Raw genomic sequence first — 16822 nt, forward strand, 5'->3', positions numbered from 1 at the left:
ATGCTATGAAATTACAGTAAACAAGTTTAGCCCAAAGTGTATATATATGTGTGTGTATATATATGTATGTATGTATATATATGTGTGTGTATGTATGTATATATGTGTCTATATGTATGTATATACATATGTGTGTATGTATATATATGTATGTATATGTGTGTGTATGTATGTATGTGTGTATATATATGTATGTGTGTGTATATATGTATGTGTGTGTATATATATGTGTGTGTATATATATGTATGTGTGTGTATATATAGGTATGTGTGTGTATATATAGGTATGTGTGTGTGTATATACGTATGTGTGTGTGTGTATATGTATGTGTGTGTGTGTATATATATGTATGTGTGTGTATCCACTTAGCCTTGGAATGCTTGCGGGGGGGGGGGCAGAGGTGAGCTGTCCTAATTGCTAAGTGAGTACAAACTCCACTAGTTCTCTATATCTAGTTGACCCCTGACCACAATATGCTTAACATCTTATTTAACCACTCACCTTACTCACTTTGACATGCCAAACACGGCAACCAGCTTTCTCTTGCATATGAGTTTTCTTTAGAGAATAAAGTTTATCTTCTGCTGAAACTATCCTCCACATTTATTATATTCCAAGGGTTTCTCTTGGTATAAATTTATTTCCCAATGATATTCTCTGGCTGAAGAATTTCTTAGTTTCTCTTTAGGTTTCTTTTAATTATGAACTCAAACATCAAAAATAGAATAAAAATATACAAAGGAAAAAGAATTTTCATGAATATATACACTTTAAGTAAACATTAAATTTAATATAATAGTAATAAATCTATCCTCATCAAAATACATTATGCTTAATTCTGTGTACTTGTAATTGTTTTAGACACTTTTCTTTCCTTTTTTTTGTATCAGTATCCACTTGTGCCTCACATTTCTCATGCAAGGTAAAAGCTCTCTGTTGTAATCAACATAAGTAAAATAAATTAATATTAGTCATGTCTGAAAACTTCTGAACCTTTAGTCCATGGGTTAGCAAATTTTGGCCCTTGGAAGGCCCACCACCTGCTTCAATACAGGTCCAGTTAAGAATGGTTTATATATTTTAAAATACAATGAAACTTTATTTTATAAAGTAAAAACTATTCTCAGGTTTGGGGCCATAACAAAATAGGCAGTATACCCTGCTGGGCTCAAACCCCTGCAGTAGGTCCATCATTTCTCTGCCAAGGGGTGGGAAGCATGCTTCAACATCTTGCTTCTATAGTGATGACTGATCATTACATTCTTCACAATGTAATAGCTGTTATATAAATTGTTCTCCTGGTACTAAAGTATTCCCTGCATTCAAAGGATTTCTCTTCATAGTATGTCCTTTGACGTCTATCTAATAAGATTTTCACTCCAGCTGAAGTCTTTCACATATTCATCTTTCAACAGTGAATTCTGACATACAATGTGTCTACTTTCAATGAAGACTTCCCCACATGTGTTACAAAAGGTTTCTCTCCATATGAATTCTCTGATACCTAATTAGGTTTGCCCTCCACTTGAATCCTTTGCTACATTCATCACACTCAATGGGTTTCTTTCCAGTGTGAGTTTTCTGGTGAGCTTTAAGAATATTATCAGTAAAGGCCTTCACTTATGACTATATTCAAATGGTTTCACTCTTGTATGAATGACTTCTCTGGTGGCTTTTGAGTCCATTACTTGAACTGAAGGCCCTCCCACATTCATTGCATTCAAAAGGTTTCTCACCAGTATGAATTCTTTGATGGCTTTTGAGAACATTGAGTGAACTGAAGGCTTTCCCACATTCATTACATTCAAATGGTTTCTCTCCAGTATGAGTTCTCTGATGCCTTTTGAGCCCTTGGCTCTCACTGAAGGCTTTCCCACATATATTACACAGAAAGGGTTTCAGCCCGGTATGAATTCTTTTGTGGGTGATAAGTTGTTCCCTTCTGCTGAAGCCTTTCCCACATTCATTACATTCAAAGGGTTTCTCTCCAGTATGAGTTCTTTGATGTCTATTAATGGATGCCCTCTCACTAAAGGTTTTCCCACATTCATTACATTCAAAGGGCTTAACTCCAGTATGAATTTTCTGATGTCTAATAAGGCTTCCCTTCCGGCTAAAGCCTTTCCCACATTCATTACATTCAAAAGGTCTTTCTCCAGTATGAGTTCTATGATGTGTGATGTGTATGCTCTCACTGAAACTTTTTCCACATTCATTACATTCAAAAGGTTTCACTCCAGTATGAATTCTCTGATGTCTAATAAGGTTTTCCTTCCGACTAAAGCATTTTCCACATTCATTACATGCAAAAGGTTTCTCTCCAGTATGAGTTCTCTGATGTATAACAAGGCTTGACTTCCACTGGAAGCCTATCCCACATGCATTACATTCAAAAGGTTTCACTCTAGAATGTGTTTTCTGATGGCTTTTGAGGACACTTCTGTCACTGAAGGCATTCCCACATATATTACATTCAAAGGGTTTAACTGCTGTGTGAGTTTTCTGATGGATTTTGAGCACACTTTTCAAACTGAAGGTTTTTCCACATTCATTACATTCAAAGGGCTTTTCTCCAGTATGAGTTCTCTGATGTCTATTAAAGGACCCCCTCTGACAGAAGGCTTTCCCACATTCATTACACTGAAAGGGTTTCTCTCCAGTATGAGTCCTCTTATGCATAATAAGATGCCCTTTCCAACTGAAAGCCTTCCCACATTCATTACATTCAAATGGTTTCTCCCCAGTGTGAGTTCTCTGATGGCCTTTGAGGACTTGGCTCTCTCTGAATGCTTTCCCACATACATTACAGAGAAAGGGTTTCACTCCAGTATGAGTCCTCTCATGAGTAATGAGTTGTTCCCTCCTGCTGAAGACTTTCCCACATTCATTACATTCAAAGGGTTTCTCCCCAGTATGAGTTCTCTGATGTCTAGTAACCGATGCCCTCTCACTGAAAGTTTTTCCACATTCATTACATTCAAAGGGTTTCACTCCAGTATGAGTCCTCTGATGTCTAATAAGGTTTGACCTCCAGTTGAAGCCTATCCCACATTCATCACATTCAAAGGATTTTTTCCTAGTCTCAATCTTCTTCTTTTTAACGAAGCTTCCTCTGTTGCTAAAGGTTTTCCCATAGTTATTATACTCAAGTTTCTCTCCAATATGAATTTTCTGATGTCCAATAACATTTGAACTTCTTCCAAACAGTTTTCCACATTCACTGTGTTCATGTAACTTTTCTCCAGCATGTATTCTATAAAATTTAATTAGATCTGAGTGGTAACTGAAGTGCTTCTTCAATTTGTACTTAGAAAAGTTCTTACCTAAGGAGAATGTATTACATGTAAGTAGGTCTGAAAAATCCCTGAAACTCTTTCCAAGTGTCTATATTTTCAGAGACTTTTCTCCATAGTCTCTCTCCATAATGGAAAAAAGACTGACTCAAGGAGAGAACTTTTCCCCAAGGAATAACATTGAGGTACACTCATGTCATTAAAAATAGTTCTCTGAGACACTGTTACTTATTTAGCTTGCCTCTCCTGGCCAACCCTCTCTTTCTCTAAATTAAGGTCATATTCCCCAGGTTCTGTCTCCATAGACTGACAAGACCTAGTCTTTGTTAGTCTTGTCTTAGCTGATGCTCTTATACAAATGTCCTGCATCAGACTTGGGTTTCTGGTTTCAAACCTGGTCTCCTGACTAAGAGAATCGGAAAGACAATTTTAAAGTTACTAGCAATTATTACCTGTGATAATAGAAAGGAATCTTTAGTGCAAGTTTTAGTTTCTAACTATTTTATCAAGGAGAATAAGGCATCATTTGGGTCAGGAGAACTGAAGATGAAGACAAAGGAAGTGATAAGAGTGTCTAGCTGCCCTAGATGTGATGAATTACATTCCTTGGAATTCTAGGTGTCATTAAAAACAACACTCAATGAAAAACAGAATTATCTTCTATAGGATAGAATCATGGAAAATGTGTGTACATGTGCAAGACTTTATATTATTTCTGTTACATTTTCTCAGTTTCAGCATCATGTTTGTACCTTTTGGAACCTGGCACCCCCTGTATTAGCTGTCTCTCCATACTCTGTGTCATCTTTAGTTTAGTTCTGTCAGTTTAATGAGTATACAATATATGGCTACATCCAAGCCTTTGATGAAAACATTCAACAGCACAGCCCTCTAGCATACTTCCCTAGAAAACTCCTACATATGATACTAAACCATTAACAACTACTCTGAATCTGGACATCTGACTAGTTCATCCATATCTTTACATCTTCTCCACAAGAATAGTACAAAAGCCTTCATCAAAACTTTGCTAAAATCTAGGTAAATTCTATTCATAGCACTCCCCTTAAGTAAGAGTTTAGTAATCCTATAGAAAAGAAAATAGGATTAGTGTGGTGTGACAGGTTTTTGATTAAGCCATGATATACCACCTTTTTTTTCAATTATTCCTTCCCCAACTAGGCATTCACCAATGATCTGTTTAGTGATCCAATTCTAGAAGTTTTCGTAGGAATTAAAGTCAAGTTTATTGGCCTATAGTTTGACCACTGTTCTCTTTTTTTAAAAACTGGGACATTTGTCCTTCTCCAATCTTGTACTACCCTTTCCTGTTTCCCACAATCTTTCAAATACCACTGAGAGTGGCACAGCAACCACAGCTGCCTTTTCTTTCAAGACCTAATGCACTTGGGATCAGAGACCTGAATTTATCACTGGCAGCTAAGTGCTCTCTTACTTTCTCCTTATCTTCAGTACTTTCTCCCTCTTAGTAATTTTTGTGCCTTAATTTTCCGTGGAAAGATCATTGTTCCTTGTAGAAAAAATAAATCATCACTGAACAGCTCTGTTTTCTCTGTTGTCAGTTATCATCCTTCTGTCCTTTGCAGACAAAGCCCCTATTCTTTTACAGATCTTCTTTTTTCTCCTAATAGAAGAAAAGTATGACATATAAGATCAATTTGACTTATATGACACTTTGTAAAAAAAAAAAAAAAAAAGAGCATAGAGTCCCTCTGGACAACTCTATCAATATCTGCCAGTACTGAAAAATGAGGTGCTCCACAAAGCAACTACAGTTCACCAAGCCCAATTAGGGTATTTACTTGATCATCAGCTGGTTGAAGACAGGATGTGTAGTGATAACCTAAGGATCATAGATCTCCCAGGAGAACATGCAGGACAAAAGATCCTTGACACCATAATGAAGAAAATTCTGAACATAGAAAATGAAATTACAATAGAAAGGGTTCACAGGTTGCCTCCAGAAAAAAGCCAAGGCTGAAAACTGAAAGACACAAAGGAGGTAAAAAAAAAAAACCAATACAAAACCAAAGTCTGGCTCTGCAAGCCATCATATACTCCAAAATCTTTATAGCAGCACTCTGTGATGACTAAGAACTGGAAACAAAGGAGATGCTTATCAGCCGAGAATGTAATGGAATATTACTAGGTTTTAAGAAACAATGTATGATGAATACTAAGAAGCATGGAAATATTTACATGAACTGATGCTGAGTAAAGTCAGCAGAACCAAGGAAACAACATACACAGTGACCACAACAATGTAAAAGGAAAGAATGACAATGCACCAAAACACATGAAACAAAATTATAAAGATCAAACAGGACCTGAATGAAGATATGGGAAGACACCCCACGTTGTAGCGGTGGGAGGTCACAGGGGCCACACATGGCACAGGTTTTCTGATTTCTCAATGCACTGGTCAGTTGCGGTTGTAGTTTGTCCTTTGTTCTTGAAGGGGACCATGACATCAGGGAGATGATGGCATGACTTGCAATTGCATTTGATTTGAGTTACAGAGGGATGTGCAAGGTCACCAGTCTCACCTTCTCCTCCAGAGTCTTCTGGGTCGAGTAGCTTGATAGCAATCAGGATGACTAGAGATGGCCCAGGATGCAGTGGGAGACTTTGGCCTTTTTAAGCTAAGGTCTTTTCAAGTTCTTACTTTGAATGAGGCAACACCCATTCAGTGAAAAGTCCTCTTTAAGAATTGAGTCAAGGGATGTCCCCTTTTATAAAAAAAAAAAATCAAACTTGGAGGGGAAGACACTCGGGGTTGCTGGCCAAAAGAGAAACAGGTACTATTTACATTTACTCTGAGCCAGGAAGGCTCAAAAAACAACCAGTAAGTGGTCCTTGGGTAGGGACCTATTGTCCAATCATGAGATTCAGAGTGAGTTGGGGTTTTTGTTATTTTTTTTTGAGAGGGGAAGGGAGGGCAATTGGGGTTAAGTGACTTGACCAAGATCATATGGGCTAGTTTTGTGTTAAGTGTCTGAGGCTGGATTTGAACTCAGGTCCTCCTGACGCCAGGGCCAGTGCTCTATTTACTACACCACCTAGCCGCCCCAGAGTGAGTTGGGTTTAAGATTTGGTCTTTGAAAAAGAAACCTAGCTAGTAAACCCCAAGTTAACTAGGTAGCTTTCAGCCATCAAAATTTACCTTCCTTTGTCCAGAAAACCCTCAGGTAAGGGAAGAGTAAGGGAGAGGAGAGGCTTTAAGAGGACCAGGACATGAGGGAGATGATGACATGACTTGCAACTTTGATTAGAGTGAGGGAGGACCTGTGCAAGGTCACCAGCCTCACTTTCTCCTCCAGAACCATCTGGGTCCAGAATTTTTACTCCGAGCAGTTAATCATCTGATTTAAAATACTGGAGGGCTCTGCTAAATTCCACACTGTAAGGAAAGCCTTGGCTGGTTACATGATTTTCCTTCCAAATAAAATGGCAGTACTAGATTCAACAAAAAGGAAAACAGAAATTCTTATGACAATATTGATAGGGGATTGTGGGTTATGGTTTGGTAAACATTCTAACCCAAAAAATTAGTAGAATTTAAGGTGATTTTCTGGGTACCCATGTGAAGCATACATAAAGAATGTGTTAGTTATAATTTGCAACTCTAGGCAAGCAGAATATTCTTATCTATCCAACAAAAGGAAGGCATTATCAAAGGAACAGATTTGATTACATAAAAATAGAGAGTTTTCTAAAGAAAAAGCAGCATTTCCAAATGAGAAAGAAAAGAAAAAGACTGGGGAAAATATTCTTGATAGATTTCTTAGAAAAAATGAAATCCTTACAGAAATGGAGGGGGCATGGCACAAGGGAAAGAACAGTACCTCAGGAGTCAAAGAAACTGAGTTCAAATCCTCCAACTCCTGACACTTATGTCAACATGGATTAATCAGTTAGTTGCCTGACCCTGTTTTCTCAAGTATAAAATGAAGGAATCTGAGGTAGAATCAAGCTCTAGAGCTTTGATCCTATGAATGAAAAATTCCATTTGTTTGTTTTTTGTTTCTTTTAAATGGATTTTTATTTATACGTGTTTTTATATCATCTACATTTCCCATCATGCCCTTTGCCCCTTGTCCTCCCCAAAAAAACATTCTGCATGATGAGGACTTTTTAAAAAGAAAGAACAACAAACAAAAAGCTAACCAAGATTCCCCCAAATCTGGGATTTTTTTGAAGTATTCCACACTCATGGCTCCCATCCACAACAAAGGATCTCTTTTCTTTCTTTTTGGAGGGCAAGTGGGGTTAAAGTGACTTGAACAAGGTCACACAGTTAGTTTTTGTGTTAAGTGTCTGAGGTCAGATTTGAACTCAGATCCTCCTGACTCCAGGGCCAGTGCTCTACTCATTGTGTCACCTAGCCACCCCCAGGATCTCTTTTTTCAAGTCATGCTTGGGCATTATAATTTTGCAGCATTCAGTTTTGATTGTTTTATTATTCTTTTCATTTATAGGGTTGTAGTTGTGTATTTTTTTCTCCTGGTTCTGCTTGTTTTATTTTGGATCAATTCAAATCAGTTTTCAAGCTTCTCTGTATTTATCATATTTCTTTCTTTTCTTATAGAATAGTAATACTCAGTTACATTCACATACCACAATTTGGCCATTTCCCCAATTAGTGGGCATCTACTTCGTTTCTAATTTTCTGTTGGACTCCTCTCTTATTCCCCACATTGAATACTTTGGGATTCTACCCTTTAACACCTCCCTAATATGCCCTGATTCACTCCTCTGACAGGGCCCCCACCCTGATAAAGGTCTTCACCACCTCACCCCTGGATTACTGCAGTAGCTGCTGGCAGGTCTGCCTGCCACAAGGCTCTCTCCCCACTCCAGTCCATATTCATTTGGCCATCAAAGTCTTCTCAAAGCATAGGTGTGACCTTGTCAATCCCTTCACCATTCAGTAAATTCCAGTGACTCCCTATGACCATCAGGATCAAATTCAAATCCTATCTTTTAAGCCCTTAATGACACGGCTCCTTCCCACCTCTTCAGTCTTCTTCTACTTCCTGCCCTCCATGAACTCCATAAACCCTCGACACAGGTCTCCTGGCTGCTCTATCTTCCAATTCTAGGTATTTTCACAGGCTGTCTTAGTGCCTGGAATTCTCTCTCCTTACCTCTGCCTCCTGGTGTCTTGTAAGTCTCAGCTAAAATCCCAACTTCTGCAAGAAGTCTTTTACAGTTTCCCTTAATACTTGACTTTTAATTACCTCCAATTTATCCTTTACATATTTTGTTTGTACATAATTCTTTGCGCCTCATCTTTGTCATTAGAGTGTGAGCTCCCTGAGGGCAGGGGCTGTTCTTGTGTTCTTGTTCCCAGGCGTAGCACAACGTCTAGCACATTAGAAAAGCGCCTAATCAACGTCATAACAATGTGGTTCAATCAACGCTTGCTGACTTGTTGCCACAAAAAGTGTTGCTATGAGAGAATTAAGGAAATTATTGTATTTTAGATTTGATTTTACTCTGTGATTTTTTCTGAAGCCGTATTCTGAATTCTATGTAACAAGGCTAAAGCCTCTTCTCTGTCTCTGAATAAAGAAACCCGAGTGCCAAAGCTCAGTCACCTCTCTCTGAAGTTAGATCCCAAAGCTTTAAGCTTTCCCAAAATGGCGGTTAATTAAAGAAAAACTGTTTTCAGTGCTCTCATAAACCACTGTCTCAGCGTGTGCTCCCCATCTTTAGCAATCAAAAAGACGTCCCTGTCTTGTTCCCCAGTAGCCAGTAAGTCCACACGCCCGGGTCTTTATCAGTAACCTCAGAACCCATGAACATTTACAAGAGCTTTCCTTGCAGGCAGAAAGCAGCGGTCTTCCTTCCACATGGGGATTAGGCCCACTTTCTACAGTGTAACCAATCATAACTCTCCAACCACCCGGGGTTGCCATTTCCATAATCAATGGTATGATCTCTGTTCTGTTCTGTGCCCATAAAAATGAACTGCACCTTCAGTCCAGGGTCTTTGGCATGAAAGGACGTGAGCTGCCCTGTACGCATAGGTGTGGCGCCCTGTTAATAAGCATGGAGAACTGCCTCCGCCTGTCTTCTTGTTAAGTTTCATACTACAGCTATAGGTATTCAGGAGGGGTCAGGAAGACCTGAGTTCGAATCTGACCTCAGCAAGTCACCCAACCCCTGTCGGCCTCAGTTTCAATTGTAGAATGGGATAATGACTGTACCTACCTCCCTAGAATATCTGTGAGGATCAAGCAAGATCACATTTGTAAAGCCCTTAGCCCAGTGCCTGGCACACAGAAGGTGCTTAATAAGAGCTTCCTTCAGCCCAGCTCTACCCAAGGTGACATCCAGAAGCCCAAGGGAACCAAAGGAGGGGCTGAGCCGTAAAAGCCAGGGCCAGGGCAGAGCTCCCACTGCAGACCTGACAACGGAAGGGCAGAGAGAGAAGGCCAGGAAAACAATGCTAAGTGTGTGATGCTCGAGGGTGGCCCACTGAGCTGAGCCAGCCTGAAGGGCCTTGAAGGACAAGACCAGAACGTCTCCCAGAGTCCCAGATGGAGGCAGAAATGCAGAGAGCCTAGGGTGACCTGGTTCTTCTTTTGTGGTGGTCTTCAAATAATAAAGAAAAAAGAATACACTAGGAGAGAGGATGAAGGCAGAACTTCCTCTCTCCCCGCCCAGGGTCTGATAAGATAAAGCCAAGGATTAATTACCCTGGTCTGAACCTGTCAGTTGTTCTCAACTATAAGGTTCTAAGTCAGTCTTTCCACTGGGCTGCCAGGTCCTCTTCTTTCCTATTGCCCTGAATTTTTTCACATCATCTTCCTGTCTAATATTCTACTGTATGCATACACCATCATTGGTCACCCATTCCCTAATCAAAGAACACCAAATCTGTTTCTTAGATTTTACTTTCACAAGTGATGCTACTGTTAATATTTTCATTAAAATGGGTTTTTCTTTTCTTCTTTGCCTACCTTTACGCTTTTAATTTCTTTTCCTGTTTTACTGCTATTGTTAGAATTTCTAAGACTGGGTCAAAATAATAGCCAGGAAAGGAGGCGTGCTGGCTTCACTCCTGTATGTCTGGTGTTTCCCCATTGCACATAACACAAGTTTTGGGTTAGAGACTTTTTAATCTTATTTTAAAAGACCCCTCTTATACTTTGGCAAAAGCTTTTTCTGACTCTAAGAGAAAACGATGTAGTTTTGAACATTTTTGTTTTTAATATCATTAATCACGTGAATTTTTCAATGTAGTTAGTTTTGCTGAACTGGGTTTTATGTTCTTTTATTCTCTGGAAAGAGAAGAGGAGTGATATGTAGGGAAATTTAGGGGGCATCAAAATAGAAACTATTGATAAAATTTATTTCTAAAAAAATAAAGTTAGTACATTCTAAAGTAACTTAAAGTAATGGAAATTTGTATTTGAGGTATTATTTATCACGCTTTCTTGTGTATAAGGAATCTTTTTGCCAATCTTTTTTTTACTAAACTGACAATTATTTTTAAACAACATGAAGGAAGGAGAATATCTTATTTGCTAAGACAGGAAAGGAGAGAGAGACAGATCTGGGGATGGTGAAGTTCCTGCTTTCCAGCCCAAGGTCTCCCCCACAAAGCCCTGGAGACAAGCTCCCTGGGCATCTGGGATCATAGGAGATGCTGCTTGCCATGACTCCCCTCTGTCTGTTCTGAGCTCACTCACCTGTACGAGAGCCTCTGGAGACTTCTTCCTCTGGCATCCTTTGCACTTTTCTCTCTAACAGGGAGATCACATCCAGTTTGGAAACAGGAAGCCCTAGGAATAGGGTTAGAAATGGTAAAGGGCTGAGGCCGGAAAGTTGCCAAAAATTCCACAGCTTAGTCCTAGAAAAAAGGCTAACCAAGCAAGCACACAGCTGGTGCCAGGGGCCTCTGAAACAACCTCCCACCCCCTACCCCACCCCCACTAAGTGGGAAGGGCAGGCAGGGGGCCAGGATGGGCAGGCTTAGGAATGATAACCAGAGAATTTTATATTTGATCTGAGGGGCCAAAAGGAACCATTTTAATGCCCACATCAGGGGGAGTGGTCAGACCTGGGACCTCTTCATTAAGTCCTTATGATGTGGAGGAAACTGAGCTGGGGGAACACAAAGTTCAGTCAAAAGGTGTTTGCTGCTGGCTTCACTAGGAGAGGAGAGAGATCCCAGCAAAGCAGGGAAGGCTTCTAGGAGAAAGAAGCCTTTTCATTCCCCAGGGATGTCAACCTGCATGTCAACGGAACAGGAGCCAGCACAAAGAACCCATACGGTTTCTATCAGCTCCAAGCAAAGACTTTCACCTGGAAATAGTGAACAGTAAATATCCTCTCAATGGGCCACAAGGGACCTGGTTCTTAGCACAAGTGACTAGTAATCTTGAATTCCCTTATATAACAAGCCAAAACTTAGCTCACCTTTTCAGATGTACCCCACAGCCTGCAGGACCCCTGCAGCCAGACTCTGAGTCCCAGGGGACCAACGGTGTGCTTACCGAGGGAGATGAGGTTCTCACAGGTCTCCAGCATCACATCCCTATACAAGGCCCTCTGCGCAGGCTCCAGGCATCTCCACTCCTCCCAGGTAAAGTCCACAGCCACGTCCTTAAATGTCACTGATTCCTGAATCAAACACAGTCCTGCTTGTCAAGGATCACTCCTCTCAAAGACAGGTAAAGGCTATCAAGGCCGAGGCTCACACAGCATTGAGAGCTGGAATATTTCGTGTTAAATATCTCTTGAATAAATTACTTCCCTTAGGCCTCTCTTTACTAGACTCAGTGGCTCATACAGTTTTACACAAATGTTCAAGTTCACCCTTTCCATAGGTGAACCCCAAGAAGATAATGCACTTTTCTCCTAATGCCTGAAACCTCACAAGAAAAATCAGCAAACACCTTACAATGAGATACAGCACATTCCAAATATCAACTTACAGTTGGCTACACGCGGACTATTACTGATCAATTTACTTGGGGTATGGTACCCCACAAGTGGCCCATCATGCAAGGACCTCTCTTCACGGCCCACTGCTAATAGCACTCAGCTCCTTCTCAGAGGTCACTGATTCCTCAGTACTTTGGAGACCAGGAACAAAATCCAGCCCTGTCCCCACCCTTCCACTCCCACCCCTGCATAACTATAACAATTATTGTCATTGTTATGGGAAACAATTATTGTTTCCCATAATAGGCACTGAACTGTTAAATTCAAAAGAAATGTAGCCTGAAATCCATGGAAGCGCCCGCAGTCTTAGGTAACAGTTTTCTCTCCAAGAAAGATGGTAAACCAGCCTGCTACCCTCACACACCCCCTGCCCATCCCCACCGAGGATCTAACCAACAAGTCTTTCTCTAAGCCCTGTATCATGCGAGGGCACAAATGCAGCCCAAGGGTGCGCAGCCCACCTTTTCAGTAACTGCCTGCCTGACCAGTACCCCCCTTCTTTTTTTGGAGGGGGGCTTACAGACTTTTTCATTTGGGGCTCACAGTGTCAAGCACCGTACAATTAATATTTTCTCACCTGTTTGTGAGGCTACCTTTAATGTCTCGGTAACATAAGTATTCAGATCTCAGAAGTGGACGTGTTGATCTACACCTAATTTCTTCCATACTGTTCTCCCATTTTCCCAACAACTGTTTCCAAACAGTAAGCCCTCCTTCAAATGGCTGGGGTCTTTGTGCTGGTCCAGCCCTAGGCCAGGAGGCTCCCTGGCTTCTGCACGCTGTGTTCGCTACCTGTTCTACTTTTAACTGGCACCAAACTGTTTTGAGAACAACTGCTTCGTGATGTGGTTTGGGGTCTGCTGTTGGTAGGCCCCTTTGACTCCCACTTTTTGCACTGTTTCCTTTGTGATCCTTGACTTATTTTGCTTCCATATGAATTTCATTATTATTTTTTCTACCACCAAAACATAACCCTTTGGGAGTTTGATTGGTATGGCATTAAATAAGTAAATTCATTTAGATACTAAGGTCATTTTTATTACATTGACTTGTTCTACTTATGAGCCCACAGTCACACAGCTAGAGTGTCTGAAGCTGGATTTGAACTCGGGTTTTCCTGACTCCAGGCCTGGCGCTCTATCCACTGTGCCACCTAGCTGCCCTCACTTCCTACAACATGGGACCATAAACTGTCCTCCAAAAGTGCAGTGAGGGCAGTGATGGCACCATGAGCCACCTGGACGCCTCTCCATCTCCTCCTGCAGGGCCCTCTCTCTCCCGGGCTCTCTGGGTTGCTCCTAGCCCATCTCTCTCTCATAGCACGACTTTCTTAAGTCTTTTATCGGCATATCCGCATTTATCTTTGTCTCACCACTGCCTGGCAACAATAAGAGATTAATAAATGTTTGCTGATCTGAATTTTCTCCAAACGCAGTATCAGGATTATATATCCCCATCAGGATTATATATCTAAAATTTGTTCATTTCCATTTCAAGGAGACAGCTGAGCACTAACGATCAATTAGCTTTGCATAATTGACCAGAAAAGCCTCAGGCTTCTGATAAGAAGAATTCCGGCTCAGCTCCTTAGAAGGGACTTGGGTGAACTGATGCCACTGGAGGTAAGGCTTGACTGACAAGGGGAAGAACTCCGTCTACATGCTGAGAAAAGCTCCGCAGAGGGAGTGGAAAGGAACTCACCTGAAACCCGGCTGGGAGGAATCCAGAAGACATTCCATGCTCTGTTCTCCTGTCTGGGGGAAAGGCAAAGCCTTGAGGAGGCTGAGCTGGATAGGAAGAAAGACATCACCCATTTAGGAGCCGGCTTGTAGCCTGTCACCACCTCCCCAAACCCTCGTGCACCACCAACTGCGGGCTCTAGACCAGAGCCTAGGCCACACCAGACTGAAATGTAATTGGGAAATATTTAAATAAGTCAAAATACAACAAAACACAGACAATGCTAATATGTGGTTTTCTAAGCCAACATGCACCTATGGGATCCTTCTGGATGGTTCGGTGGCTCCTGCTTGACACCACTCCCGTCTTCAGGTCGTCTTTCCCATGATCACCTGTTCTCCTCTTCCTGAGCTGCTTTAGACTAAGGTCCCTGAAGCATTTGTCAGGAATTGTGTTGGATGGATGAGCTGGGAATCTGGCTTCCTCTCACTTCTCTAGAGGCAGAGACCTCGCCTCTGGACTAAGTGCCCTGGAAACCCATCAGAGCCTCATTACCTCTACCCATCTTTTCATTCTGGAGTGGCAAATACGCATTTAATACAGGTCTGTGGACTGGCTGGCTGAATGTATGAGACTTGCCTCTTAGCTGGAGGAACAAAGCCTGTCATCATGTGTAATCAGTGGGAGAGGAAGGGAAGGAAGAGCTGGGCTATCTGCTGTCAGGGTTCATCGCTCCCCACAGGGTCACTCCCTCACAAACTGGGTCTGCTATGCTGGGCAGGTTCCAGGGCACTGAGGTGCTCACCTCTCTCCCCGAGCAGGAGGGCCAAGTCTTCCATGGTCCTGTCCTGGCTGAGTCCTCCCCGTCCAGGCAGGATGGGCAAGAGTCCCTGGCTGCCTCCAATCAGTGCCAGGGGCTGCTCCTCATGGAAGGCGCTTTCTCAGGTCTCCTGGTGGGATTCCTTTTGGAGTAGGAAAGGCTCTACCACCTTCACCTCCCAGTCCAGCTGGGCACTGGGGGCTCAGAAGCTACCTGAGATCTTCTCTCCAAGGCTCCTAAGAACTGAAGTTCTGGAGGCAGCAAGAGGGGCCAAGAAACCAATGTCACTGTTCCTCAGGCAGGACCTTTGGAGACAGTTGCAGACCCTGGATGTAAAAATGGGTCAGTGATGAGTTTTACTCATTCATGAAATGCTGAAGGAAAGCCACTCTGTCACATACTGCAGGGGTCCACGAGGAGGGGAGGGACACAGCAATAAGCTGTCCACTACAGCATGGAGGTGGCGAGATCGCCTTCCTCTCCACACACGCACACCCACCAACACAGGCCTACCTGGCAAATTTCATTAGCGTGTGGGCCCAGAAACTTTGAATGCACTAAAACCTAACTTACCCCCCTTTTTTAAAATGATGATTAAACTTTACTTTAAAAACATAAACTCTCCAAAGGGCCACTTTTATCCAAACTCTTAAACCTTAACAAGTGTAACACTAGCCTCAATCGCTTTATCCACAGATTATGGATACCACTACTAACTGAGTGGTGCAGTAGATAGGGCACCAGGCCTGGAGTCGGTAAGACCTGAGTTCAGACATTTATTTACTAGCTGCATGACCCTGGGCAAGTCATTTGATCTCTGTCTGCCTCAGTTTTCCCATCTGTATAACAGGGATAATAAAAGCCCCTACCTCTCAGGTCATCATTGTGGATGTTAAATGAGATAAAAATTATAAAACACTCAGCATGGAACCTGGCACACAGTAGGCACTATAGGAATCTTAGTTTTTACCCTTATTGTTGTGGTGGTTATAGTCACCACTCAGAAGACTGTGACAGGAAGTTCTTGAAAATTTTGAACTTAACCAAGTAAAACAAGTACTAATTCAACATGTAGCTTTGTCTTGACTGCACACTGAAGAGTTCCTGATTGGCTTAAAACTACAACCATCAGTGTGAGAAGAAATGCCCTTGCTGCTAAAGATGATTCAGAAGCAGGGTCCCTGCTCTTCAGGCTGAGCTCCAGGGAATGCTCTAGAGAGCTTGGCAAGAGAAAAGGCCACCCTTTGCTTCTGTTCATTCTTGAGATGACCGCAAGTGAAAAAACAAAACGTGCCGCCAAAATGCATATGCCCCGGTTGGTCCCAAAAGGGACTGGAAATAGAGGCACCTTGTGGTCGCACCCACAGTCATTGCCTTTCTCCCTGGTCAGTGGAAGTCTGGGGTAATCTACAAATTAGTATCTATTGTTCCACATCTAATACATATACATACACATGCAACTCTCCCAGCCATGCTCCTTGCCTGTTACATATACATACACGCACATATACATGTAACTCTCCCAGCCGTGTTCCTTGCCTGTTACATATACATACATACACACATAACTCTCCAAGCCGTGCTCCTTGCCTGTTACATATATATACACACACATACACATGTAACTCTCCCAGCCATGTTCCTTGCCTGTTACACATACATACACGCACATACATAACTCTCCAAGCCATACTCCTTGCCTGTTACATATACATACATACACATGTAACTCTCCCAGCCATGTTCCTTGCCTGTTACATATACATACATGCACATACACACAACTCTCCCAGCCATGTTCCTTGCCTGTTACATATACATACACACACATACACATGTAACTCTCCCAGCCATGTTCCTTGCCTGTTACATATACATACATGCACATACACACAACTCTCCAAGCCGTGCTCCTTGCCTGTTACATATACATACACACACATACACACGTAACTCTCCCAGCCGTGCTCCTTGCCTGTTACATATACATACATGCACATACACACAACTCTCCCAGCCGTGCTCCTTGCCTGTTACATATACATACAC

At 41.9% G+C, this 16822-nt stretch overlaps 1 protein-coding gene across 1 annotated transcript in view; it reads right to left on the reverse strand.

Annotated features, from left to right (window-relative positions):
• Positions 1–320: 320 nt before the first annotated feature.
• Positions 321–16822, reverse strand: part of LOC138173245 (zinc finger protein 84-like) — a 21690-nt gene continuing 5188 nt past the window's right edge. Inside the window, exons 2-6 of the mRNA XM_069103209.1 lie at positions 14759–15099; positions 13975–14060; positions 11823–11949; positions 11016–11108; positions 321–3324 (exon numbers count right to left, since the gene is read on the reverse strand). Coding sequence (XP_068959310.1) covers positions 1634–3324; positions 11016–11108; positions 11823–11949; positions 13975–14060; positions 14759–14792 — 2031 coding nt within the window. The 5' untranslated portion in view covers positions 14793–15099 and the 3' untranslated portion in view covers positions 321–1633. The remainder of the gene's footprint in view (positions 3325–11015; positions 11109–11822; positions 11950–13974; positions 14061–14758; positions 15100–16822) is intronic.

This window comes from Petaurus breviceps, unplaced genomic scaffold, assembly GCF_028583685.1.
Source record: "Petaurus breviceps papuanus isolate PSGF00001 unplaced genomic scaffold, PetGlider_PUasm1.0 567, whole genome shotgun sequence".
In the NCBI taxonomy this organism is placed as follows: Eukaryota; Metazoa; Chordata; class Mammalia; order Diprotodontia; family Petauridae; genus Petaurus; species Petaurus breviceps.